The 22,603-nt window shown below is 45.8% G+C and overlaps 1 protein-coding gene across 2 annotated transcripts in view; it reads left to right on the forward strand.

Moving 5' to 3' along the window:
- The first annotated feature begins 4,728 nt into the window (after nt 1-4,728).
- The window catches only part of ARFGEF2 (ADP ribosylation factor guanine nucleotide exchange factor 2), a 101,104-nt gene continuing 83,229 nt past the window's right edge, over nt 4,729-22,603 (forward strand). For both annotated transcript variants that reach the window (XM_007185338.2, XM_007185339.2), the window contains exons 1-3: nt 4,729-5,038; nt 19,490-19,520; nt 20,185-20,308. In XM_007185338.2, the coding sequence (XP_007185400.2) occupies nt 4,918-5,038; nt 19,490-19,520; nt 20,185-20,308 (276 nt within the window). In that variant the 5' untranslated portion in view covers nt 4,729-4,917. The remainder of the gene's footprint in view (nt 5,039-19,489; nt 19,521-20,184; nt 20,309-22,603) is intronic.

A 22,603-nucleotide genomic window follows, 5' to 3' on the forward strand; every position in this document is an offset into this window, starting at 1 on the left:
TGTCTTGGGGTCTTCTTCTCAGGGAGCCCAAACCAAGATCCAGGGACAGACAAACAACAAAACCCCACAACTGTGGTGTCTTAAATATTTACATTGGGCAAGTGAACACTTTTTTAGTGCAGCTGGACACACGGACACAAACAAGCAGCATACGATTGCCGTATACATAACCTCCTTTGGAGACAATCTTGAAAATCTACATTTGAGGCTTTTCCTAAATACGAGGCCCCAACCACATGGTGCTTCTGCCTCGAGCCCCCTCCCCAGCCGTGCTGACAGGCATCGAGGAGGCTGCACTTGAGTTTGGCCTTAAAGTAAACATGGAAAATAAATTTGTTTCCAGGGGAGCAGTGACACACAGAGGCACTGTGGGAGCGGCGGGGGGTTGGTCGTCCAGGATGGCTGGGCTTATAAAGAGGCTGTGTATCGTGGGAAGAAGCCAGACTGGCAGCTGGAAAGGCAGACTGCAGGCACAGCCACAAGGGCCTTAAATGACTGGTGCTTGTTACCAAGTCAAGACATTACTCAGAGGAAAGCAGGAGTCAAAGCAGACAGTGTGGGCTGCCAACTTTATCCGTTAGGAGTAGGTTCAGCTGCAAGAGATAGGGAACTGAAAATGAAAGGTGCTTATTCTATCTCATGTAAAAGTCAATGGGTCAGCACCCCAGAATTGGCATGACTCTCCAGAATGTCAGGGACTCAGGCGCCTTCTCTCTTGTTGTTCTGCTGAGAAAAACTTCTATCCCAAAGATCGCCTCCTGGGTGCAACGTGGCTGCTGGACAAAATGGGCTGGGAGGAGGATGGCTAAATAGAATGCAACGTATCTCATTAAATTTACGTTTCAGGTAGACAGCGAATTCTTCTAAAAATATAACTATGTCCAAATTATTGTCTGGGACCTACTTATACTAAAAAAAAAAGGATTTCTTGTTTAGCTGAAATTCAAAGTAACAGCTGTAACAAATGACCCCAAATTCAGTGGCTTAAAGCAACACAAATTTAGGCTCTCACAGTTTTGGAGGTCAGAAGTGTAAAACGGATCAGCAGGGTGGTGTTCCTTGTGAGGCACTCAGGGCACTTGTTTCTCTGCCTTTTCCAGCTTCTAGAGGCTTGCATGCCTCGGCTTGCGGCTCCACAATCACTCCAACCTCTGCTTCCATCAACACATCTCCTCCTGACTCTGACCCTTCTGTGTCCCCCTTATAAGGACTCTTATTATACTGAGCCAACAAGATAATCCAGGATAATTTTGCCACCTCAAAACCCTTAACTTAATCACATCTGCAAAGCCCCTTTGGCCCTCTAACATAACATATTCACTGGGGATGAATTAGGATGCGGATAACTTTGGGGACCATTATTACGTTATAGAAAAACAGAAGTTGTGCCCCCAAATAACTTGCTGATTAAATGACTAAGTTCTGTGGCCCCCAATCCAGCTCCCTCCCTCCCTGCATTCATTCATTCATTCATTCGTCCCGTAAGTAGTTATTGAGCACCTCCTATGTGCTCTGGGCATAAAGCCTGTGAACAGAACAGACAATGTCTCCACCTTCACGGATGCACACTCTACCTCCGTTAACTATTCTGAAATGAAATTCATAGATAATGAAACCTTCCTATGCACATAATTTTTTGGAAAATATAATGACCTAATAAAGATGAAACAAAAGGAAAGCAATGTGCAATTTGCAGATTTGATTTCAGTATATAAATGTTTAGGTGCTATTACACTAAGAGATATAATGAAGCAGTCAGCTGCTAGAACCTAAAAGTCGAATCCCCTGGATTACGACAGCTGCAAATGCAAGGGTGTCATTGGGGCAACTCAAATACCATGGCTGGCCTAAATGGTGGCAATGTGGTTTTGAAACAGTGAACAGCATTTGGTAACGTTCCAGACAAAATACCGTTTTCCCTTGAATTATAATCACAGTTGCATTCCCGGAAAATTCAATATATATTTAAACCGCACCAAAAATGCTTTGTGTTTATATGTAGGTTCTAGGTCCAGATCATTATCAATAGGTTTTTCACCTCCAGGAATGTCTAGTCCAACCAAGTGGGACATGTGTAATTCTTTGCTATCTGGGAATGTCCAGCTCTCTGCAGGATGTAGACAAGCATTCCTGCTACCCCTGTCATGACAATAAAAATATTTCCTCCACAAAATTTAAAAAATGTCCCTGGGGGTGGTACTGCCCTCAAGGAGAAGTAATGATTGAGCAGAATGGAGGTGCATAAGTCAAGCCCTTGATGGGAACAAAAAGGAATCCAGAATGGCCTGAGAGTCCTGACAAGGAGAAAAGGGGGAGAGAGATGAAGCCAGAGAAGTCGGCCACAGTGAGATACTTAGACACAATTCCAAGGACAATGGAGAGTGATGGCTTGACCTTGTCATGGGGGGATGGCTCAAAACACCTGTTAGTCAGTGGACTGCACTGCTTTCTTCTGCGTTTCACACATTCATTCATTCACTCACTAATTCATTCAACACATGAGGACTGAGGAGTGTCTCAGTGATGTATGTGTTGCTGTGTAACAAGCTACCCCCAAATGTAGTGGCTTAAAATAACAATCATTTGTTGTTTTCCACGAATCTGTGGGTTAGCTGGGCAGTTCCTCTACTGGTCTCAGCAGGGTTTCTCAAGCTGTTGAATTCAGCTGGTGGGTCAGCTGGGGGCTGGGCTCAGCCAGGAGTGCTGGGATAACGGGCCTGTCTCTCCATGGGCTCTTTCTTCCAGATGCTCCTGCACATCTGAAGACCTCATGATGCCTGGGTTCTGGAAGAGCACAGCCTCACTTCCACCACATTTATTGGTCAAGGCAAGTCACAAGAGGGTAGAGAAACAGACTTCACTTCTTTCTTTCTTTTTTTTTTTTTGAGATAACATTTGTTCATTTAAACGTGATCCTATTCCCAAAAGGCTTTTAAAAAAAAATTTATTGAAGTATAGTTGATTTACAATGTTGTGTTAATTTATGCTGTACAGCAAAATGATTCAGTTATATATATATATATTCTTTTTCATATTCTTTCCATTTTGGTTTATCACAGGTTATTGAATATAGTTCCCTGTACTATACGGTAGGACCTTGCTGTTTATCCATCCTACACAGACTTCATTTCTTAGCAGGAGGAGCTGCAAAGTCTCCAGACAGCAATGGAATTTATGTCCATGAAACCTTCTACCTAGCTCCAGAACAGGCCCTGGGGATGCACCCTGCTCCTCTGTGGCCTAAACCCTAGTCAGACGACAAACAAGTCAACAAGTGAAAAAGGTCAGAAAGTGCTGTAGGGAGAGAGGGGCTACTTTAAACACAGTGATCAGGGAGGGCCTCCCTGAGATGTTTGAGCTGAGACCTGAGCATCTGAGCATGTCTGTGTCAGAAGTTTCCTGAGATTCCAAAAAGACACTGCCCTTGCACGCCCAGAAGCACCATGGCTCCCTTGGGGGAGGTGGGCAGCATGAAAGGAAGGGCTCCAGTGGGCAGCACAGAGCGGGCCAGAATCTGTCTCCTTACCCTCATTGGCAGGCTGTGTGACACTGGCCATCTGTGTTTCTTCCCCTGTCTGATGCCCTCAAGTGTCCCCACCTCACACACTGCACTGGGAGGAACCACAGGTTTATGAAAATAGATGGATACACTCCAGAGGGAGGTGCACTCGGGATGGTCCTTTCTGGCAGCTCCATGCACAGATGTGGCACTGGACACACAGAAGTTCACTGGGCTGGATGCCAGGAGTCGGGTCTACTCCAGGGACGGGGTGTTCTGTGGAAGGTGTGTGTCTTGCCACAGGGGTGGTGAAATCCCATTTTTGGAGAGTGTGCATGAATACACCTCCTTTCAATCTCTCTCTCTCCCTCCCTTTGCTTTCCTTTCACCTGCCCTTTCCCTCCACCCCTCCACACGCCCCTTTCTTTGCTCTCTCCCTCTCCCAGCCTGTTTTCTTGCCTTTCCCGCCTCCTCCCCCTTCACCTCCCTCCCGCACCATTTCTTTTTCCATTCTGCCTCCCTCTCCTCCTAATTCCCCCCCTTCCCTTTCTTTCCCTCCCTCTCCTCCTCTTTGTTCCCCCTCTCCTCTGCTCTGCTCCCGCACTCTCCTCTTCCTCCCTGCTCTCTCCCTATCTCCCCCTCCCTTTCCCCTCACTTCTCCTCTTACCTTCCCGCCTCCCCTCCTCTCACCACCTGCCTGCTCTTCCAATCCTCTAGCTTCCTCTCTTTTCTCCTCACCTCCCCTGACTCCCTAATCACCTCTCTCTCACCAACTTTCTTTCCATCTTCTCTCTCCCTCACCTCCTCTCTTTCCTCCTCTTACACCTTTAGCATCTCTCACTCTCTCTTTTTTCCAGTCTTCTTGTTCCCTTTCCTTTCTTCCTCTCCTCCTATCTCCTCCGCCTCTATCTCTCCTTCTTCATCTCTTCTCTGACCCTGTCATCCCCACTCTCACGCTCCTCATGGCCTTTCTCCTCACCTACTCTCCTCACACCCCCATCACCACCCCTCCTGCCTGTCACCACCTTTCTCCCGTCCTTCACACGCCCTCCTGCCTCCACCCACTTCTACTCACCTCCCAACTTTTCCCCTTCCTTCCTCCACCCTCGCCCCTCCCCTCCTCGTCCACCTGGCCCCGCCCCGCCCCGCCCCCAGCCTAGGCCCCGCCCCGCCCCCCTAGCCTAGGCCACGCCCTCCAGGGTCACGGGGTCGACGGACGCCGTAGCGCCCCCTCCAGTCACGTGGTCACGTGACGCGCTCCAACATGGCGGCGCCGTGGGGCCGCGGCGTCGCTTCCTGACTGGGCGGCGCGGACGGATGCGGCTGGTGCCGGCGTGGACGCCGGGCCCACAGCTTCGCTCGCCCGCCTGCTAGCGCCATCCGCCCGCGGGGCTGCTAGCCCCCGCTGGGCCGGGGTCATGCAGGAGAGCCAGACCAAGAGCATGTTCGTGTCCCGGGCCCTGGAGAAGATCCTAGCCGACAAGGAGGTGAAGCGGCCCCAGCACTCCCAGCTGCGCAGGGCCTGCCAGGTGGCGCTCGGTGGGTGAGCCGCCCCGGCCCGGCCCCGCGCCGGCCTCCCCACGCCGGCCGTTACCCCACGGGGCCTCAGCCCGGCCTCCTGGGCGCCACTTCCCCACGACCCCGAGTCCCACCCTCCGGCCCTCCTTATTATACCCCGGGAGAAACTGATGCCCTGGCAGCTCGGGACTGGCCCAAGGTCACCTAGCAAGTTGGTGACAGCCAGGGCTGGCTCTCCAGCCTCCCAGCCCAGGGCTCTTGTCACGGCTCCTTGCCGTTCTATTTCCTGGTTCCTTCTCTCGTCACCTTCAGAAGCAGCAGCCCTTGCTCTAAGTTTTTTCTTTACCTGGCTTCTGCTGGTTGGAGTTCCCCCATGTGAGCAGAGCCTGTGAGAAGAGCTGCCCAGCTGGTTTAGGGAAACTCCTGAGGCCTGCTTTGGAAGTGCCCAACTGGTGTATGTTTTCCTTTCATTTGGGGATCGCCCATAACTCCCTCCAGGAGGGATGTAGAGGGTTATCCTGCACCTTCAGGTATTGTAGTGCTAAAGAGATCTGCTCGTTCCTTGCGGTTCACTCAAATAGAGGGTCTGTGAGGGCAGAGACACTTGTTTGTTTTATTCACCGCTGGATCCCCTGCACTTGCAACAGGGCCTAACACGCAGTAGATGCTGACTGAATGGACCCACAGATGATTGAAAGAGGGGAGAAGTCTGATTCATCTCTAGTTAAAACCTTGGTAGTTGATTCCATCATCAACATCCTATCTTTTAGTTTGTCACTCAACAGATATTTATCAAACGCCCACTGTGTACCAGGCACGGTGGCAGGCACTGAGGATACAATGCGGAACGAGACAGACAAGGTATTTGCCCTTACAGAGCTTCTACTCTAATAGGGGAGGCAGAATAAGTAAATTTAAAAATGAATGAGACATTTTTGAATGCTAATAAATACTTTCGTAAAAGCAGTTTTTAAAAATTTATTTATTTTGTTTATTTATTTTTGGCTGTGTTGGGTTTTCCTTTCTGCGCACGGGCTTTCTCTAATTGCGGCGAGCGGGGGCTACTCTTCATTGCGGTGCGCAGTCTTCTCATTGTGGTGGCTTCTCGTTGTGGAGCACGGGCTCTAGGCTTGCAGGCTTCAGTAGTTGTGGCACTTGGGCTCAGTAGTTGTGGCTGGCGGGCTCTAGAGCACAGGCTCAGTAGTTGTGACACACGGGCTTAGTTGTTCCGCGGCATGTGGGATCTTCCCAGACCAGGGCTCGAACCCATGTCCTCTGCATTGGCAGGTGGATTCTTAACCACTGTGCCACCAGGGGAGCCCTAAAAGTAATTTTTTCATAATTGCTTTACTTTTGTAAAATTTTTTGTAAAAGTAGATGTGATAAAGAGGGCCTGAGAACTGCTTTCCATAGGGTGGTCAAGAAAGTAATCCTTTCTGAGGAGGTGACATTTGAGCCGAGTACTGAAAGGCAGGAAGTATTCACCACCACGTGGAATTTCAGGAGAAGAGAGTTCTAGGCCGTGAGGATCAATACATTTGACGAGAGTTGGCGTCAAGTTAATTCATCACCCCAATGCCTTTGGTTTGGAATCTGTAAAAAGACCTGTTTTCCCTAACAAGTGACCACGTAAATGGAAAGTTTGATTTTCTGTCACAGAGTTTGAGATTACCATCACCTTTCTCCTTTCATTTGGTGCAGGGTACTCTGGGAGTCTTCTCTTGGGGCCTAGGAATGGGTTTGTGAACTTTGCATTTATTTCTCTGGGAAGAAGGCCATGGCTTTCATCAGCTTCTCAGAAGGGTCTGAGACTCCCTCAAGGATCAAGAACTATTGATACAAAGGTTGTTGTTGCTGAGAAAATCTGGAAACATACTAGTCCTGTGAAATTCAGGATCAATTAGAAGAATTTACTGAGATTTAGATTTGTAAAGCTTTTTTATTCAGGAAACCAAGGCTAACTGTTGGATATTGTTTTATCAGGAATGCAGGATAAGCACTACGAAGCAGTTAGTTAGGCAAAAGCCTGGTACTTACAACTCTGCTTGGAAATCTGCCTGCATTCTATCCTCTCAATGTTACTTTAAGTGAATTGTTGCAGAAGTTTCAAAATAGTTATTTGGCAGAGAAGTTTTCGTTCCCCCTTCAGAACACTTAACATCAAATTTTCAGCAAATTGTATATCACTTTGTTGGAACCTACGTATAAAATCGTCACATGGGTCATAGAGGGCCTTAACACTGAGAGCTTTTTAGATATTTTTGGATCATGCCTTGTTGAGAAGTTCAGATTTTTCCAACCCAAATTGTGGAATGCACATTCAGTGTTTCGGTAGTGAATTGTAAGAAATAGCCTATACTGAAAATATAAATTCTCCATTAAAAATATTTTTCTTGTCAAACAATATAGATGAGTTAAATAAAATATCCCATATGATGTTATTTAAGAAAAAAAAAGAAATAGCCTATAAAGGAAGTAATTTGACCACAGGTTAATTGAATAGCAAATTGTCAAGGTGGCTCATCATCATCAACTTGAGGAATTATTACAAGGGAACCTATGTAAAGTGTTGAGTTAGACTGGCCATCTTTTTTTTTCTTTTTTTAAGACAGTACTTGTGTGTCATTGCTATTAAATAAAAATGACTGCAAAAGAAAGCATATAGCAAAGTATCTGGTGATATTTCACTCTGCATCTCAAGGCCCAGTTTTGTGTCCAGTAAAAGTAGCTGAAACAAGCCTGTGTACGAAGCATTGCAATGTGGCGAGTATTTTAGAGATTGCCATGTGTAGATTATTACTCATTTTGGTAAGAGGAACTGTAAGTGACTGCTCAAAGTTGAAATGCTTGAACGATAGGAGCACTTCCAGGAAACAGCTTCTGTGACCTTCCATCAGTTGTAGCATATTAGGGAGAGGGGATCACGGATGCAGGGGCTGTGTAGCGTAAGGATTTGGAGTGTGTTCTGTGGACTCAAGACTGCCTGGGTTCAGATCGCTTGCCTTCTACTTGCTATCTTTGTGACCTTGGACAGATCTTATAGCTTCCTGATGGGGTTATTATAAAGATAAAGTTAGGGGGCTTCCCTGGTGACGCAGTGGCTAAGAATCTGCCTGCCAATGCAGGGGACACGGGTTTGAGCCCTGGTCCGGGAAGATCCCACGTGCTGTGGAGCAACTAAGCCCGCGAGCCACAACTACTGAAGCCCGTGCGCCTAGAGCCCGTGCTCCGCAACAAGAGAAGCCACCGCAATGAGAAGCCCGTGCACCGCAACGAAGAGTAGCCCCCGCTCACTGCAACTACAGAAAGCTCGCACGCAGCAACGAATAAATAAATTAAATAAATAAATTTATTTTTAAAAAAAGATCGTTGACGTGTGCAGAAAACTTGCCATGTAGTAGGTGCTCTGTAAAGGCTTGCTCTGTTATTTGTTTTTATTATTTTAAGCTGTGAGAAACCACAAGACACTCTAAGCACCCTGGCTTGATGTTAACTTAGGTTGGGTCCTCGTTCAAGAATGACTTATTGCTCTATTTGGTTTGTAGATGCAATAAGTAAGAAAGTAATTACACGACTGAAAGGCTGTGTTTATTAGAGTATTAACTTGCTAAGCTCAATGAAGACAAGGGTTGTTCCTTGTAAAAGCAGTGATGATCAGGATGGAATAGGTTTGGAGTAATCTCAGGGATTCATCTTCACTAAATGCCAAATGCATAGATAGGATCTGCCCAATTAGAGGATCATGGCCTTCCAGGCTATTGAGAAATCAAAAGAGCCTGTGAAAGTATTCATCACCCCAAGGACGTTGTTGCTCTTTACTTTCTTAATGAAATTTTGATATATATTAATAATCTTGAACCTTTCAGCCCTCCAGTTGGGGTACATAATTACATTTTTAAACCTCCCTTTCACAACGGTCTTATTTAAGAGCCATTCTCTCCCATGGTCTCTTTAAATTATATTTCTGGTCTTAAACTCTATCAAGTTTAGAGACTTGAGAAGGTAATCTGAGTGGTTTCAAATGGTGTGGAAAAATCTGGAAATCTCGAAAACTTTAACTGAATTGTTTTCACAGTAGTCCTCATATATTGTAAGAGATTCGGTATCTTATTTAATAATTTAATACTCACAAAGTGCCAAGTAGGGGCTGAGTGCTCTGTAATTGCCAGTTGTCATTAAACATACCTATGTTTTTCATATGAAATTGAGTGACTTTAATTTTTAGAGCAGTTTTAGGTTCACAGCAAAATTGCATGGGAGGTGCAGAGACTTCCCATATTCCCCTCCCTGCCCCAACTCGTGCATAGTCTCCGCATTACCAACATCCCTCACCAGAGTGGGGCGATTATATAGTGACGAACCTAACTCTGACGCATCGTTATCACCCAATTGAGTGAGTGACTTTTCTTTTAATAAATTTATTTATTTTATTTATTTATCTTTGGCTGCGTTGGGTCTTCGTTGCTGCGCACGGGCTTTCTCTAGTTGCGGCGAGCAGGGGCTACTCTTCTTGCGGTGCGTGGGCTTCGCATTGTAGTGGCTTCTCTTGTTGCGGAGCATGGGCTCCAGGCGCACAGGTTTCAGTAGTAGTGGCTCGCGGGCTCTAGAGCGTAGGCTCAGTAGTTGTGGCCCACGGGCGTAGTTGCTCCGCGGCATGTGGGATCTTCCCGGACCAGGACTCGAACCCGTGTCCCCTGCATTGGCAGGTGGATTCTTAACCACTGCGCCACCAGGGAAGCCCGAGTGAGTGACTTTTTTAAATCACATGTTATATAATAGCTATATGATATCAACCATGTACTAAGCACTTCTGTGTTCCGGGCACAGTGCCATATGCTTTACATGCAGTTTAGTTCTTACTATTATTATCTTCATCGAGGCCTTAAGAACTTGGCTGACGTGACTTAACCAAGAAGCAGTGGAGCCAGGCTGTGAACACTGGCAGTCTGGCTCCAGAGCCCAAGATCTTAACTATTACTACCATTGCTTCTCCATAGGAAAGGTCTTGTGTTGTATAAAATACTCACTGGAGTCTTAAATAATCATTATATTGGCAGTGAAGTTTCTATGCAGTGAAGTTTTGGTGATGTTTCAGTAAGTAGAGCATTCAGTAAGTAAAGAGACCGTATTTTTAGTAGTTGAATTTTGAGATGTAGTATATGAAAGCCTCTAATCAAAAAGATCACAGCTTTTTCTCTGCAGCTTTTTACTGCGTATGTCTTTGGTTTAATTTAGGGACTAACAGGAAGAAAGAAATGAAGTTAAAGAGCTGGTTTCCCGCGAGTTTCATTTGCGGTTATTAAATCTTGCTGATTTATGACCTCTCTCTACATCAGCAGTAAACTCCCTCTGTTCATTCTGGAGTTGTGACGTGTGATTGATGTCCGTCTTTGGGTACAGCAGGCAAAGGGAAACCAAAGCTCAGAGGGCAGCTTGCCCACATCTGCACAGCCAGGTGGGCAACAATTACTACGTGTAGCTGACATATAAATCATAAAATCCACTTTTAGATTTGCTACTCTGTTTAATATACGGGATTTAGAGACATGTGGGTCATTGGTGATCTTAGCTTGAGCTGTTTTGGTGGCACGCTGAAGGTGAAAACCAGACTGGAGTGGGTTGAGGTGTGAGTGGGAGGTGAGGAAATAGACCGTGAGCGCACGCAACTCTTTCCCAAAGTTTGGCTATGCTGTGAAGGGGAGGAGGAAGATGTGGATCATGGGGGTTCTTTGGTTTTTTCTTTTTCTTTTTTTAAAGGTAGAAAAGACTCAAACTTGTTTAAATGTCATTAGGATGAAGCCAATAAAGGGAGTATATTCATAAATTTTAGTTGCATATTAATATACAAAAAACATTCAGCATTCACATGTCCATATAATATACGGTAAATGGCTTTTTCCTGCATATGATGTTGTTGTTCTAACTTTGATGTGTTTGAAGTAACTATTCTCATCATTAGGAGGAACGTAAGTGCAAAATTTGAAAAATATCAAAAATATCCCTAAATTGTCATAAAGTAAGGCTTTCAATTGAAACACAAAATAAAACCTTTAATGTTAGCAAAGTCGGGTGTTTTGATTAGACATCTTGTTTATGTGTGCTGTAGATTATAAAAATTTTGAGAAATAATAGGACTTGGGACCCTAACATTACTTTTTGTTGAAAAGCTTTATAGTGATTCTGCAGGAGGAGGTTCTCTGTCTAGAAGCAGCGCTAAAAATTGGATTTTGATTATTGAAAAGCATTTATTTGTTGGATTGGCAGAAAATTCATTGGGAGCTGTGTTTGAAACTTTGCTTATTGATTGGTCTTGTGATCCTGGACTAATCATTTAGCTTCTCGGAGCCTTGGTTTCCTGGGATGAGAAAGGTGATAATACCTGTGTCACAGGATTATTGTAAAGGTTATATGAACTAACGCAATAAATAACTGACACCGTACCTGGCACCTAACAAATGACCTACTAAAATTCAGAGGCATTGGTGTTACCATATTTAAAGGAGAAGGAACTGAATACTTGTTCTTGCTGCCTCCATTATTGGTTGGTTTATGGACATCTTTGCTGGTCTCTGACATTTCGACACCGGTGAGGCAAGTGGTTGGAAAAATTTAGAGCTCTGTCCTGTACTTGTAAATCTCAGGGGAGACTGTAAGCAGTGCTGGGGAAAACAGTAAGACCATTCTTTATGGAAAAGAGCAAACTTGTGAAAACATGTGCTTAATCAGCAAGTACATGGAGTCTCCTATATAAATAGCTCAGAACTGTATTGAGTTCTTTTTCACCAGGCTGAGGGGGCCTGCCTGGAAAATACTTGACTTTCTTTCCAGCAAGGTTATCTTAGAAAATTCTTAACTGTTTGCGAATTCATTCCTGGAGTCTTCCTATAAGAAGCTTCTTTGGGTTTACTGTCTTGGTTGTAAATGAGTCTTTTAGCTTTTTTATTAGGTATTTCATTAGGTTTTATAGACTTGTGGGGAGAACAGCCTTCTTGTGCTAGGACCTAGAATTCTTAAATTTTCCCTCTGTCCTAAGGAGTAGTCAGTGCATATTTGTTCTCTATATAGTCCTTCTGACTAAACCAGGGTGACATTCATTCAGAAGATATTTATTTGGGTGTCATACCAGGTGTCATGATGCAAGGAAGACAAAACAAACAAAGACCCTGTTCTCATGGAGTTTGCAGTTAATGGGGAAGAAGGGGACTATTCAGATGATCACATCCTCTGAGTCATACTAACAACCTGACAACTCCTATGAAGGAGAGAAACCTGGTCCCACAAGGGGAGTGGACAAAGGGATGAAGGAAAGCTTCCCTGAGGAAGTCTTGAGAGCTGAATGATAAATAAAAAATAGGTTAGGGTGAGAGGCATTATGGCAGCAGGAGGGGGGGAACAGCATATGCAAAGGCCCTGTGGCAGAGAGGAATATGACGGTTAAGGAAACTAAACGATACAACAGCCTGTGAATCTATAGTTACCTCAAAATTTTTAAAAAGCTTTAATAATAATTTTTAAAAAAGAAACTAAAAGAAGCCACTGTGTGGTTGGAGCATGGCAAATGAAGGGGGAGAGGTTTGGGGGATAAGGTGGGAGAGGTAGTCCAGGGTCCTACCATGCAAGACCTTGGAGGTTATGTTGAGGAGTTTGATTTTTAGCCCAAAAGCAGTGAGATAACACTGCAGAGTTCTAAACAGGGAAGAAGGTGATGGGATAAACAGGTTTGTATTTTGGAAAGATCACTTGAGCCATTGTGTTCAGAACATCTTCGAGGAAAACCAGAGGGATTGCCCAGGGACCAGTGAGGAGGCAGTTACCATCATCCAGGGGAGAGATGCTGGTGGCCTGGACTTAGAGTAGTGACAGTAGTAACAGAGCAAAGTGAATGTATTCCCCACTTGTTTAGAAGGTAAAACTAAGAAAACCTGGTGATGGATTGGGTAAGAACACGAGAAAGTGGATCAGTAAAGCTGACTCTTAAGTTTCTGACTCACCCAACTGGATGGATAGTGGTGCAGTTCTTTTAGATGGGAATGGGAAGACCATCTAGGGAGAGGTGGGTGGAGGAGCTTGATCTGAGTTGGGACTTGGATGTGTTGAGTTTCACCTGCCTTTGAGCATCCAGTTGGACAGGTGGAATAGGAAGTGGATGGATGTACGAGCCTCGTGTTCATAAGGCAGGCCGGCGCCGGAAATCAAGATTTGAGGGTCATCCGAGCCCAGGTGGGAATTGAAGGTGCAGTTGAGGCTGTGAAGGCCTGTGGGGGAGAGTGTACAGAAAAGGAGAGGCAGGAGAGCCTGGGCTCGAGGAACCCCGGCCTGCCTGGCTGGGCAGAGGAGGCTGAGTCTACCAAGGAAATGGAGAAGAGATGGGACAAGAAGCAGAGGGCAGATGAGAACGGGTGCTTATGAAGCCGGAAGTCGAGAAAATTTCAAGGAGGGGGAGGTCAGTAAGGTCAAATGCTGCAAGGAGATCAGGTCAGATGGCAGCTGGAAAATTACCCATCAGATTTAGAGACATGCGGGTCATGGGTGACCTTAGCTTGAGCTGTTTTGCTGTTGCAGTGAAGGTGAAAACCAGACTGGAATGGGTTGGGGCATGCATGGGAGGTGAGGAAACAGACACAAGTCTTTCCAGGGCTTTGCCTGGGGGTGTGAAGGAGAGGATGGAGATGTGGATCATGGGAGTTTTGGGTTTTATATTTTTCTTTGTTTAAAGGTAGAAGAGGCTTGAACTTGTTTAAATGTCATTGGGAAGGGAGCCAGTTAAGGGAGAGGTTAAATAATGCAAGAAAGAGAAAGGACAGTTTATTCATTCAGCAAATATTGAGTGCCTGCTCTGTGTCTAGGAATTCCTAGATAATCGGGATTCAGCAGTGAACAAAACAGACGGAAGTCTCTGTTATCACAGAGTTTATATTCTACTGGGGAAGATGGAGAATAAGTGAACTGATACAAAGTATGTCAAGGGTGGTAAATGCTGTGATGAAAGACTAGGAAAAATCGGTGTAAAGTGAAAAAATAAAGCAGGTAAGGTGGTCCAGAATCACAAGGAGGGCAGTTTTAAGTGGCGAGGGAAGGCCTCTCTGAAGAGGTGACATTTGAACAGTCATCTGAAGGAAGGGAAGAGTGAGCCTTGTGGATATCTGGGGGAGGGAGGGCATTCCAGGTGGCAGGAAGAGCAAGTGCAAAGGCCCTGAACAGGACAGGCAACAAGTAAGCTGGAGGCAGGGTGGTAGGAGGTGAGATCAGAGGGATAGCAGGGGGCCGGATGTTTTAGAGGCTTGGAGGCCAAGGTCAAGATTGTGAGTTTTTACTCTGTGAGATGAGAAGCCAGTGGAGTTTTGCGCAAAGGAGCAGATGTTAATCAGATTTACATTATGATGGTTATGGATAATCTATTTTGAGCAGATGTAATCTGATTTACATTTTAAGAGAATCCCTCTGGCTGCTGTGTAGACAAAGATGTGGGCCGGGAGGAAGGGTGAGAGCTGAAGCTGTGAGACCAGTTAAGAAAGAGGCTCTTAGTCTAGGTGGGAAATGATGGTGGCTTGGTCTGGGGTGATGGGGGTGGTCCAGCATGTGAGAAGTGATCAGATTCTAGGTAGTTCCTCAGAAGGCAGTAGGGATGGGAGACGGCAGAGTTGGAGGGGCTTGACATTGTTTTCTAGCAGGAGAGAGTGCAGGCTGGGTACAGAAGTAGGTGAGTTTGTAGATTGGCTAACAGGAAGTTGAGGGAGTCTCCTCGTGTTGGCTTCTAATTTCTGCATGAAATAGCCTGCTCCATCGGTTGTGAGTAAAGATGAATGGTGATGACTAGGAGGGAGAGATGGGGTATTTGAAGAGAGTAGAGAAATGTGCAGTAGTCCTTGTGGAGAGTTGGAGGTGGTGAGCTTAACTGGCAGTATTTAGGGTTCCATTGTGGTTGGTGATTAGGGCCTTTATAGACCTACCAACTTGCCCTGTAGTCAGAGGTCTGGTCGTTAGGTGGAGACAGGTCAGAGGAGAGGGTCGTATAATCTAAGTTTGGGATTTTGCCAGAAGTTAAGACTAAAGGTCAGAGAGAGTCAAGCCTATTGTTTGGCTGTCATTCAGAAAACAATCCTGTAATGGGATCCATCCTGGAAAATGAAAAAAGGGGAAAGCTGACAAGTTCTTGGCCTTGTCAGGTCTGACAGGCCAAAGAAGGGTCCTACTGGGAGCAGTTAGTAGGTCATCTGGAAGGAAAGGAGGTTGTGGGCGGAGAACAGGCAGCAGCTAGAAGTAGCACAGTTCCAAACAGGGACAAGATTCAGAGTGTGGCCAGCCACACCAGGCTGACTGGGGTGGAGGAGGAACTGAGGGTAGTGCTGGTTTGCATAGTAGAGAGGGGTGTGCAGGTCAGATGTGTGAGGGGAGGTGAAGGTTCCAAGGGATGTCATGGGGCTTTGGGGGGTTGACCAGAGATGGCGTTGTTGAGCTTGGTCGTGGTCATTGCTGGACTTAGCTTGGGAGTGGAGCAGAGAATGTGAGCTGGTGCCAAAGTCACTGATGAATGAGGAGGTGTGACCTGAGGTTCCTAACTGACAGCCATGCCCAGGAAGGATTTCCCAGGAAGGACTTCCCAGGAAGCCAGCGTGGCTTTTCAGCTGCAGCTGCCCCACCCCACTCAGGTCTCGCTCCTTTCCAGCCTGCTCATTTATTGCTGCTAATTGCCCAGTTGGCTGTTGGGAGAGCGTGCCTGTTAAAAGGCAGGGCAATAAACTGGCGCAGGTGTGCCCCACCATCTGCTCCTCCTCCTTCACCCAGCCTCCTCCTCCTCTTTGGCTCTGGAGCAGACAGCCTGGCTGTGAATCCTGCAGTGGCACTTCCTGACTGTGACTGTGGGCAGGTGACTTCACCTCTCTGTGTCCAGATTCCTCACCTGTATATGGTTAGGAGATGAGTCTGTTGTCTTCCTGAGTTGTAAGGAGGACCAAATGGGCACCTGCCCCTAGCGAATGTCAGCAGTTATTATGATGATTTGTGTTCCACTGATTTTCTTCTTTCCCTTGGCTTTCCGTCGTTCCACCGATGGCACTAGAGATTTTGCACTATTACTGACTGCTGTTTTAAGATAAGAGCAAGAGAACGGACATTTATTGACCACCTGTGTATGCCGGACACTGCCTTAGCCATCAATACTTCCAGTTTGTCCAAAGAATTACCTACACCCAACTGCCTAGTTACAGTGTCTGGAGCATACGGGGCTGCTTTTTATCATCCTCATTTTTCTTAGAGTAGGACATCAAGATTCAGGGAGGTTTAATAACCCACCTGGCATCATTCAGCGAATAGATGTCCATCTTCGTTCAGAACTTCCAACCCATTTCTTGTCTTTCACCACACCAGGCTATGTCAAGTGTTCTGTGGGACCCCATGCCACACACCTTTTCCCTGTTTTTTTTTTTTTTTTCTTGCCTTTTTTTTTTTTTTTTCTTTCTTTTTGGCCACGCTGCATGCAGCATGTGGGATATGGGATCATAGTTCCCTAACCAGGGATCGATCCTGTGCCCCCTGCAGTGGGAGCACGGAGTCTCAACCACTGGACCGCCAGGGAAGTCCCCTGCCTCTTTTCAATGGGAAAAAATATTGTATTATCCAAATATATCTAGAAGCCAACTGTTGGGTCAGACTCTATGGAACTACTACCCTCAGCCCGTCTCCAGCTTTCCTGTGGCTCATGCTCATCCTTCTCTGCCCCCGCCCTGGCCCCAGCCCCCACTGCTGCTTGCCTGGGTTATTAGCAGCAGCCTCTTGATAGGCTTCACTGCTTCTGTGCTGTCCACCCTCCTCTTTATACTCAAAACTGCAGCCAGAGGGATCTGTCCAAACATAGGTCCGCTCAGGCCCCTCCCCCACTGCCCTCCAGGGGCTTCTCATCATCTGGACCCCTACTGGGCCTTGTGGAGAGGATTTTTCAAATTTTTTTTCTTTAACAAAGAATGTTCTAGAGAGTGCAACAATTCCTCATACTTGTGGGAATACTTAAGTATAGATTAAGAAGACTAAAGGAAATCTGTGATCACGTGTTTTGTGAAGATCGCAGTTTCTTGGTCTTCTGCAGTAGGTACTGCTCACTGTGGAGGGCTGTGCCCTGCCCTGCTCAAGTCGCACTGGCCCTTGTTCATTCCCATCGGGAAACCAGGGTGCACCTTCCTGTGGTCCTGTCCCATCAGGCCAGGAAAAGAGGTGGGGGGATTCCAGAGCCTGGGTTGTAAATGGGCTCCCCGAGGCCGGGTGAGGCTCACGGAGCAGTACGAACACCAAGCCTTCCAGCTATGGTTGCAGCATTCATGCTTTGAATTAATGATGCAAAACCAGTGTTTATATTGTTTCGCATTTGTAGGTTACGGAGTAATTCGACATGCTTATTTGAGAGCCAAGTTACCCAAGAGGTTACGAACACAGGCTTGGGAGCCTAATTTTCTGGGTTCAAGTCGCAGCTCCACCTCTCACTAGCTTGTAACCTCTCTGGATCTTGTCTCTTCATCTGTAAGATAGCACAGAGTTTGGCCTCAAGCCCTGGTGCTCTGGCTCCGTAGTTGCTCTTTGTTCTTTGGCCGGGCGACGTTTTGCTTGCACAGAACGAGGATGTTTTGTTTTCCCTGTGCTGGTCATAGTTCTGTATCCCCTGCAGTTAGCTTTCTGTGGCCAGTGAATTACTTTCTCCTCCATTCTTCCCTGTCCCTTAAGGCAAAGGTTGCAAACTGGTAGTCTAAGGTCAGGGCAGCCTGCAAACCAGTTGCATTTGAGCATAATTTTTTTTTTTTTTTTTGGCCATGCCTCGAGGCTTGCAGGATCTTAGTTCCTTGACCAGGAATGGAACCAGCACCCCCTGCAGTGGAAGCGTGGAGTCTTAACCACTGGATTGCCAGGGAAGTCCCTGAGCATAATTTTTTTAAACAGTTGAAATTACTTCGAATTACAGTTGGAGTTTTCACTTCAAATCCAGATTTTGACTTTTGGAAAAATCAGAACAACGGGCACCTCTGGGCTCAGTCAGCTGGGACTGAGACTCTGCTGCACTCCATGCCCTGTTGGGTGGGGAGGGGGTCCTCCCTGCCCCTCATGTCTTATACCCACCCGTGTCTCCAGGAGGTTTCCTGCCTGGCCTCCATAGGTCTTTGGTTTGATTACCCTTAGTGCCTCAGTGAGTAAGTAGCAGTCCTGGTGATTTGTCGACTGGTGGGTTGGCACCAGTGGCATTCTAGAACAGACTATTTTAGAGCTCAGAGGTCAGCCCAGACTCTAACAAAGGCCTAATTGCTTCAGATAGACTTAACATCTAAACTTAACTCTAACAAGGTAACCATGACTGGAAGGAACCCTTGCATTTGAGTTCCGGCATCAGTGCCCCTCTGACACGTCGCACAGCGACAGATGATATTACCACCAAGCAGAGTGTTGACATTATGCATGTTGACTTCTGCAAGCTGAAAGCTTGGCCACCAGCCTCCTGGGCAGGATTTCCCGGGCCACTCCCACAGCCTGGGGCCTCAGCTAGAGGAGGCCAGAGCTACTTCCTGAGTGGATTCTTGTCCCAGAGGAGCGGGAACCTTGCCACAGAGCTCTCTTTAGCAGACCCTGTGTGTCACAGGCCTTATGGTCCATGAGCGAAATGTTTGATATTAGCCATCTGGTGTTCCTCTTCTGTTTTCTTATGTGTGTAGTAAGAGGACCTTGAAAGAGCGGCTTGAAGGTTAAAATTGCCACCTCTAGTGAGTCCAGTTACTCGGTTTTCACTTCCTAAAGGTCAGTCTAGAATAGAGTTGTCCAGGAAAAGGAAACTTGTCACTTCCAGAACTGTGTTCTGGGGTTGCTAGGATAACTAATGCCATATCCAAACCACTGGCTCTCAAGAGATTGTGTGAAGAAGGCTGGCCTTTTGGAGGTTATCTGAATACATGGCATTCAGGTAGACCTGTTTCACTGGCCTGCTTTGATAATACCGTGAGCCTGCCAAACCTGACACGTAGGAATGCATTCGACTAAGTGGCTGTGGGGGAATCTGGCGTGTTTAGATAGGATGTTCTTGTCTCAATGGCACAAAATCTTGTTTTCCTGGAAATAAGATGATCTCTTTGAGACTGTGACTTCTGAGTATTGGCACTATATCCATAACCATAACCATGTAGTTGTTGTACCCTCCATGGTAAAGGCTTATAAATTAACTTTAATTCATGAAAATTATATATGCCTTAGCACAATATAAATGTACTTAATGCCACCGAACTGTACACTTAAAAATAGTTAATGTGGTAAATTTTGTGTTACGCATATTTACCACAGTTTTTTTAAGTGCTAAAGAAAAAGTATATATACTTACAGAAAATGTGGAAAAGAGAAAAAGATCATCATCCCCCTACTTAGATAGCTTTCAATATTTTGTTATATTTGTTTTTTTTAATATACATATTGCATGCTCCTAACATGCCTTTCTTTCTTCCCCACCAGATGAAATTAAAGCAGAAATAGAAAAGCAAAGGTAAGCCTGGGCACGTTCTCCTTGCTGAAGTGCGGTATGAAGGGAGTAGTAGGTGGTGGCCATGGGAACCCCTTTCTCTGCATTTTCCCCATATTTCTGATCCTCAAGGGTGGCACACGCTCTCCTAGCACAGCGCTGGGCACATGGCAAGACTGTATGTGTTTGAACTGATACCGAGTTAACAGGTTACTGCCTCAACAACTGCATATTTGGAGGAAAGGATAAGGAAGGTCAAGTTAATGCTGTTGTACCTTCTCTTGACAGAAGAGGCAAAGCCCTTGTCTCTTGTATGTCATGCTTCCTCAGGCAGGAGGGCAGCTTGTTCTGTTAAGGGGCTGCTCCTCATCTTCATAGTAATGAAGCCAGTGATTCCCATTTCAGAAATACAGCTCTGACGTGGCAGGTGCCAGGATTCAGTCCAGGCCGCTGACGATACAGCTTGCTCATCAGAGACCTTGTTCTCTGCCTGTGGCCCCTTGGTGTTTTTTCGTAATGCATGTGTTTAAACTTTTCATTGTCTAGCCCCACAGATGCAGTTTGCAGGCACTTTTAATTAAATGGTTGCAAGTGGGATGGGAAGTTAGAGTGGGGGGTAGGAAAAGCAAGCTCTTTTTTTTTTTTTTTTTTTCATTTCCCTTCTCCGGCCCTCCTGCTTTTCTCCTAGGCTTGGTGCTACCGCACCACCAAAGGCAAACTTCATTGAAGCTGACAAGTATTTCCTTCCATTTGAGCTGGCTTGCCAGTCCAAGTCCCCACGGGTGGTCAGCACATCCCTCGACTGCTTGCAGGTACCATGTTTCAACTTGGTGGTATAAAGGATGTTCTCTCAAGCCACAGGTAGTCCTTTACACACGAGCTGTGCCCGTGAACCCCTGGTACTCAGAATGCTTCCGGAGGTGATGGAGAAAGGAGCATTTCAGCTCATTCTTTATGGAGGTCTTGTGAGGGAGGGAAGAACGAGAGGTCTGACCTCTTTACCTAAAAAAGAATTTGTTTCTCTCGAAGTATTTTGTTGATCTCTCTTATGTATGTTTTCCTAAATGAAACCTTTAGCACTGATTGGAATATTTGGTACAGATGCGGGCACATAAGATATTTAATGCTACTTTTTTACGGATGGCATTAATATTCATAATGCCAAGTAGAGAAATAGATATTATCAACTCTCATTATTTGTGGTGATGGTCTATAAAGTTGCTGTGAACACGGAATTAGCAAATCCTGAAGCACTGTTCCTGGAGGGAATACAGGGCTAGGTTCCTGTGAGCCTCGCTGGTCGCGTGTTCATCAGCTGATCAATACATCGCTTGATTCTTTGTGTGTTTCTGTTTAAAGACACCTTATTTAATATATATTGTTGATGTGTTAGCACTGAACTTACGGTCAACAGCACTATGACACATGCCGGAACAAAGCTGATCACACGTCATTTCTCTGTAGGGCACATCCTACAGAGACAGCACTAGGCAGCGCTTAGCACCGTGCGTGGGGCCATTTTAAATGGCGAAATCACCAACGAAAAGGACAAAAATGTGAAAACCATGGCAATAAATAGATCGCAAGAAAGACACTGTTTACGATATGAGAGGTGAAACAAGAAGGTAGAACGTCTCCTTGTTTGACCTTAGCCAGGAACTTGTGCATCAAGTGATTCAAATTTTTCACTGCGCTGCAGGTGTCTGTAAGTGACCACAAAAGCGTCCCAAATATTGATTGGGGACTTACAAATTTTAGTGAGCGGGCACATTCACAAGTACAAACCTGTGAATAATGAGGATCGACTGTACTTAGGGCCATAAGTAACCTTATTATAAGTTACTTTTTACTGGTGAAAAAGCAGCAGTGGAGAGGTTAGGGTGACTTGTCCAACGACGTGCAGATAGTGAGGGACAGAAACAGGACTACAACTTGGGCTTCTTTTTTTTTTTTTTTTTTAATTTATTTATTTTATTTATTTATTTTTGGCTGTGTTGGGTCTTCGTTGCTGTGTGCGGGCTTTCTCTAGTTGCGGCGAGCGGGGGCCACTCTTCATTGCGGTGCACGGGCTTCTCATTGCGGTGGCTTCTCTTGTTGCGGAGCACGGGCTCTAGGCGCATGGGCTTCAGTAGTTGTGGCACTTGAGCTCAGTAGTTGTGTCTCGCAGGCTCTAGAGCGCAGGCTCAGTAGCTGTGGCGCACGGGCTTAGTTGCTCCGCGGCATGTGGGATCCTCCCGGACCGGGGCTCGAACCCGTGTCCCCTGCATTGGCAGGCGGATTCTTAACCACAGCGCCACCAGGGAAGCCCTACAACTTGGGCTTCTTAATTCCCAGTCCAGCATTCTTGTATTTTTCCTAAGATCTACTCATGAAACTTCCGGTTACCTCAGAAACATTTGTTTTTAACCCCAGTGGGCAACCTACAGCAATGAAAAGAGCTTGATAAATTTTAAAAAATACAGTGGAGAGAGCCACAATTTACCAGTACTTTCTAGAACAGGAATAGTGAATAGGTTCTATATTATATTGCTTGGAAGCTGTGTTGAAAAAATACCTGGAACCTCGTCTGGGTTTCTTGAGAAAGTGCCATGATTGATTGGTTATGTCTGCTGAGGAACAGGACTGCCGAGTGGCGGTGGGCATGCCACATTTTTGGCATCTCTGGTCTAATATTTACTCTATTAATTTCTCTTGTTTGATATATCTATGCTTGAAAATTGCTGAGAGTTTCTTCACAGAAGCAGCTCTTCCAAATGAAAAGCCATTTTCTCATTCAGTATAATTCTGTACAAATTGTCCTATGTGGAACATGTAATGAGCCAAGAATTTTAAAGTGGCAGGCTCAAATCCTACTTCTATCCTAAAATATTTGTTGCTGTGAACATTTTCAGAGGAAATTTGGCATAATTAGCTGTTTTGTCCTCATGTTAAGGTTTAGTTTGGAAGCTGGTGCTGATAGTTAACATTATTGATGTCCTAAACAATGCCAGTGTATTGAGCACTCAGCCTGTGCTGGGCCCTGTGCTAAGTGCTTTATCCCCATCATCATGTTTAATCTTCCCAACAACCACCTGAGGTTCCTACTCTCATCCTCATTTTAGAATCAA

Source organism: Balaenoptera acutorostrata, chromosome 15 (assembly GCF_949987535.1).
Source record: "Balaenoptera acutorostrata chromosome 15, mBalAcu1.1, whole genome shotgun sequence".
NCBI classification, from domain to species: Eukaryota; Metazoa; Chordata; class Mammalia; order Artiodactyla; family Balaenopteridae; genus Balaenoptera; species Balaenoptera acutorostrata.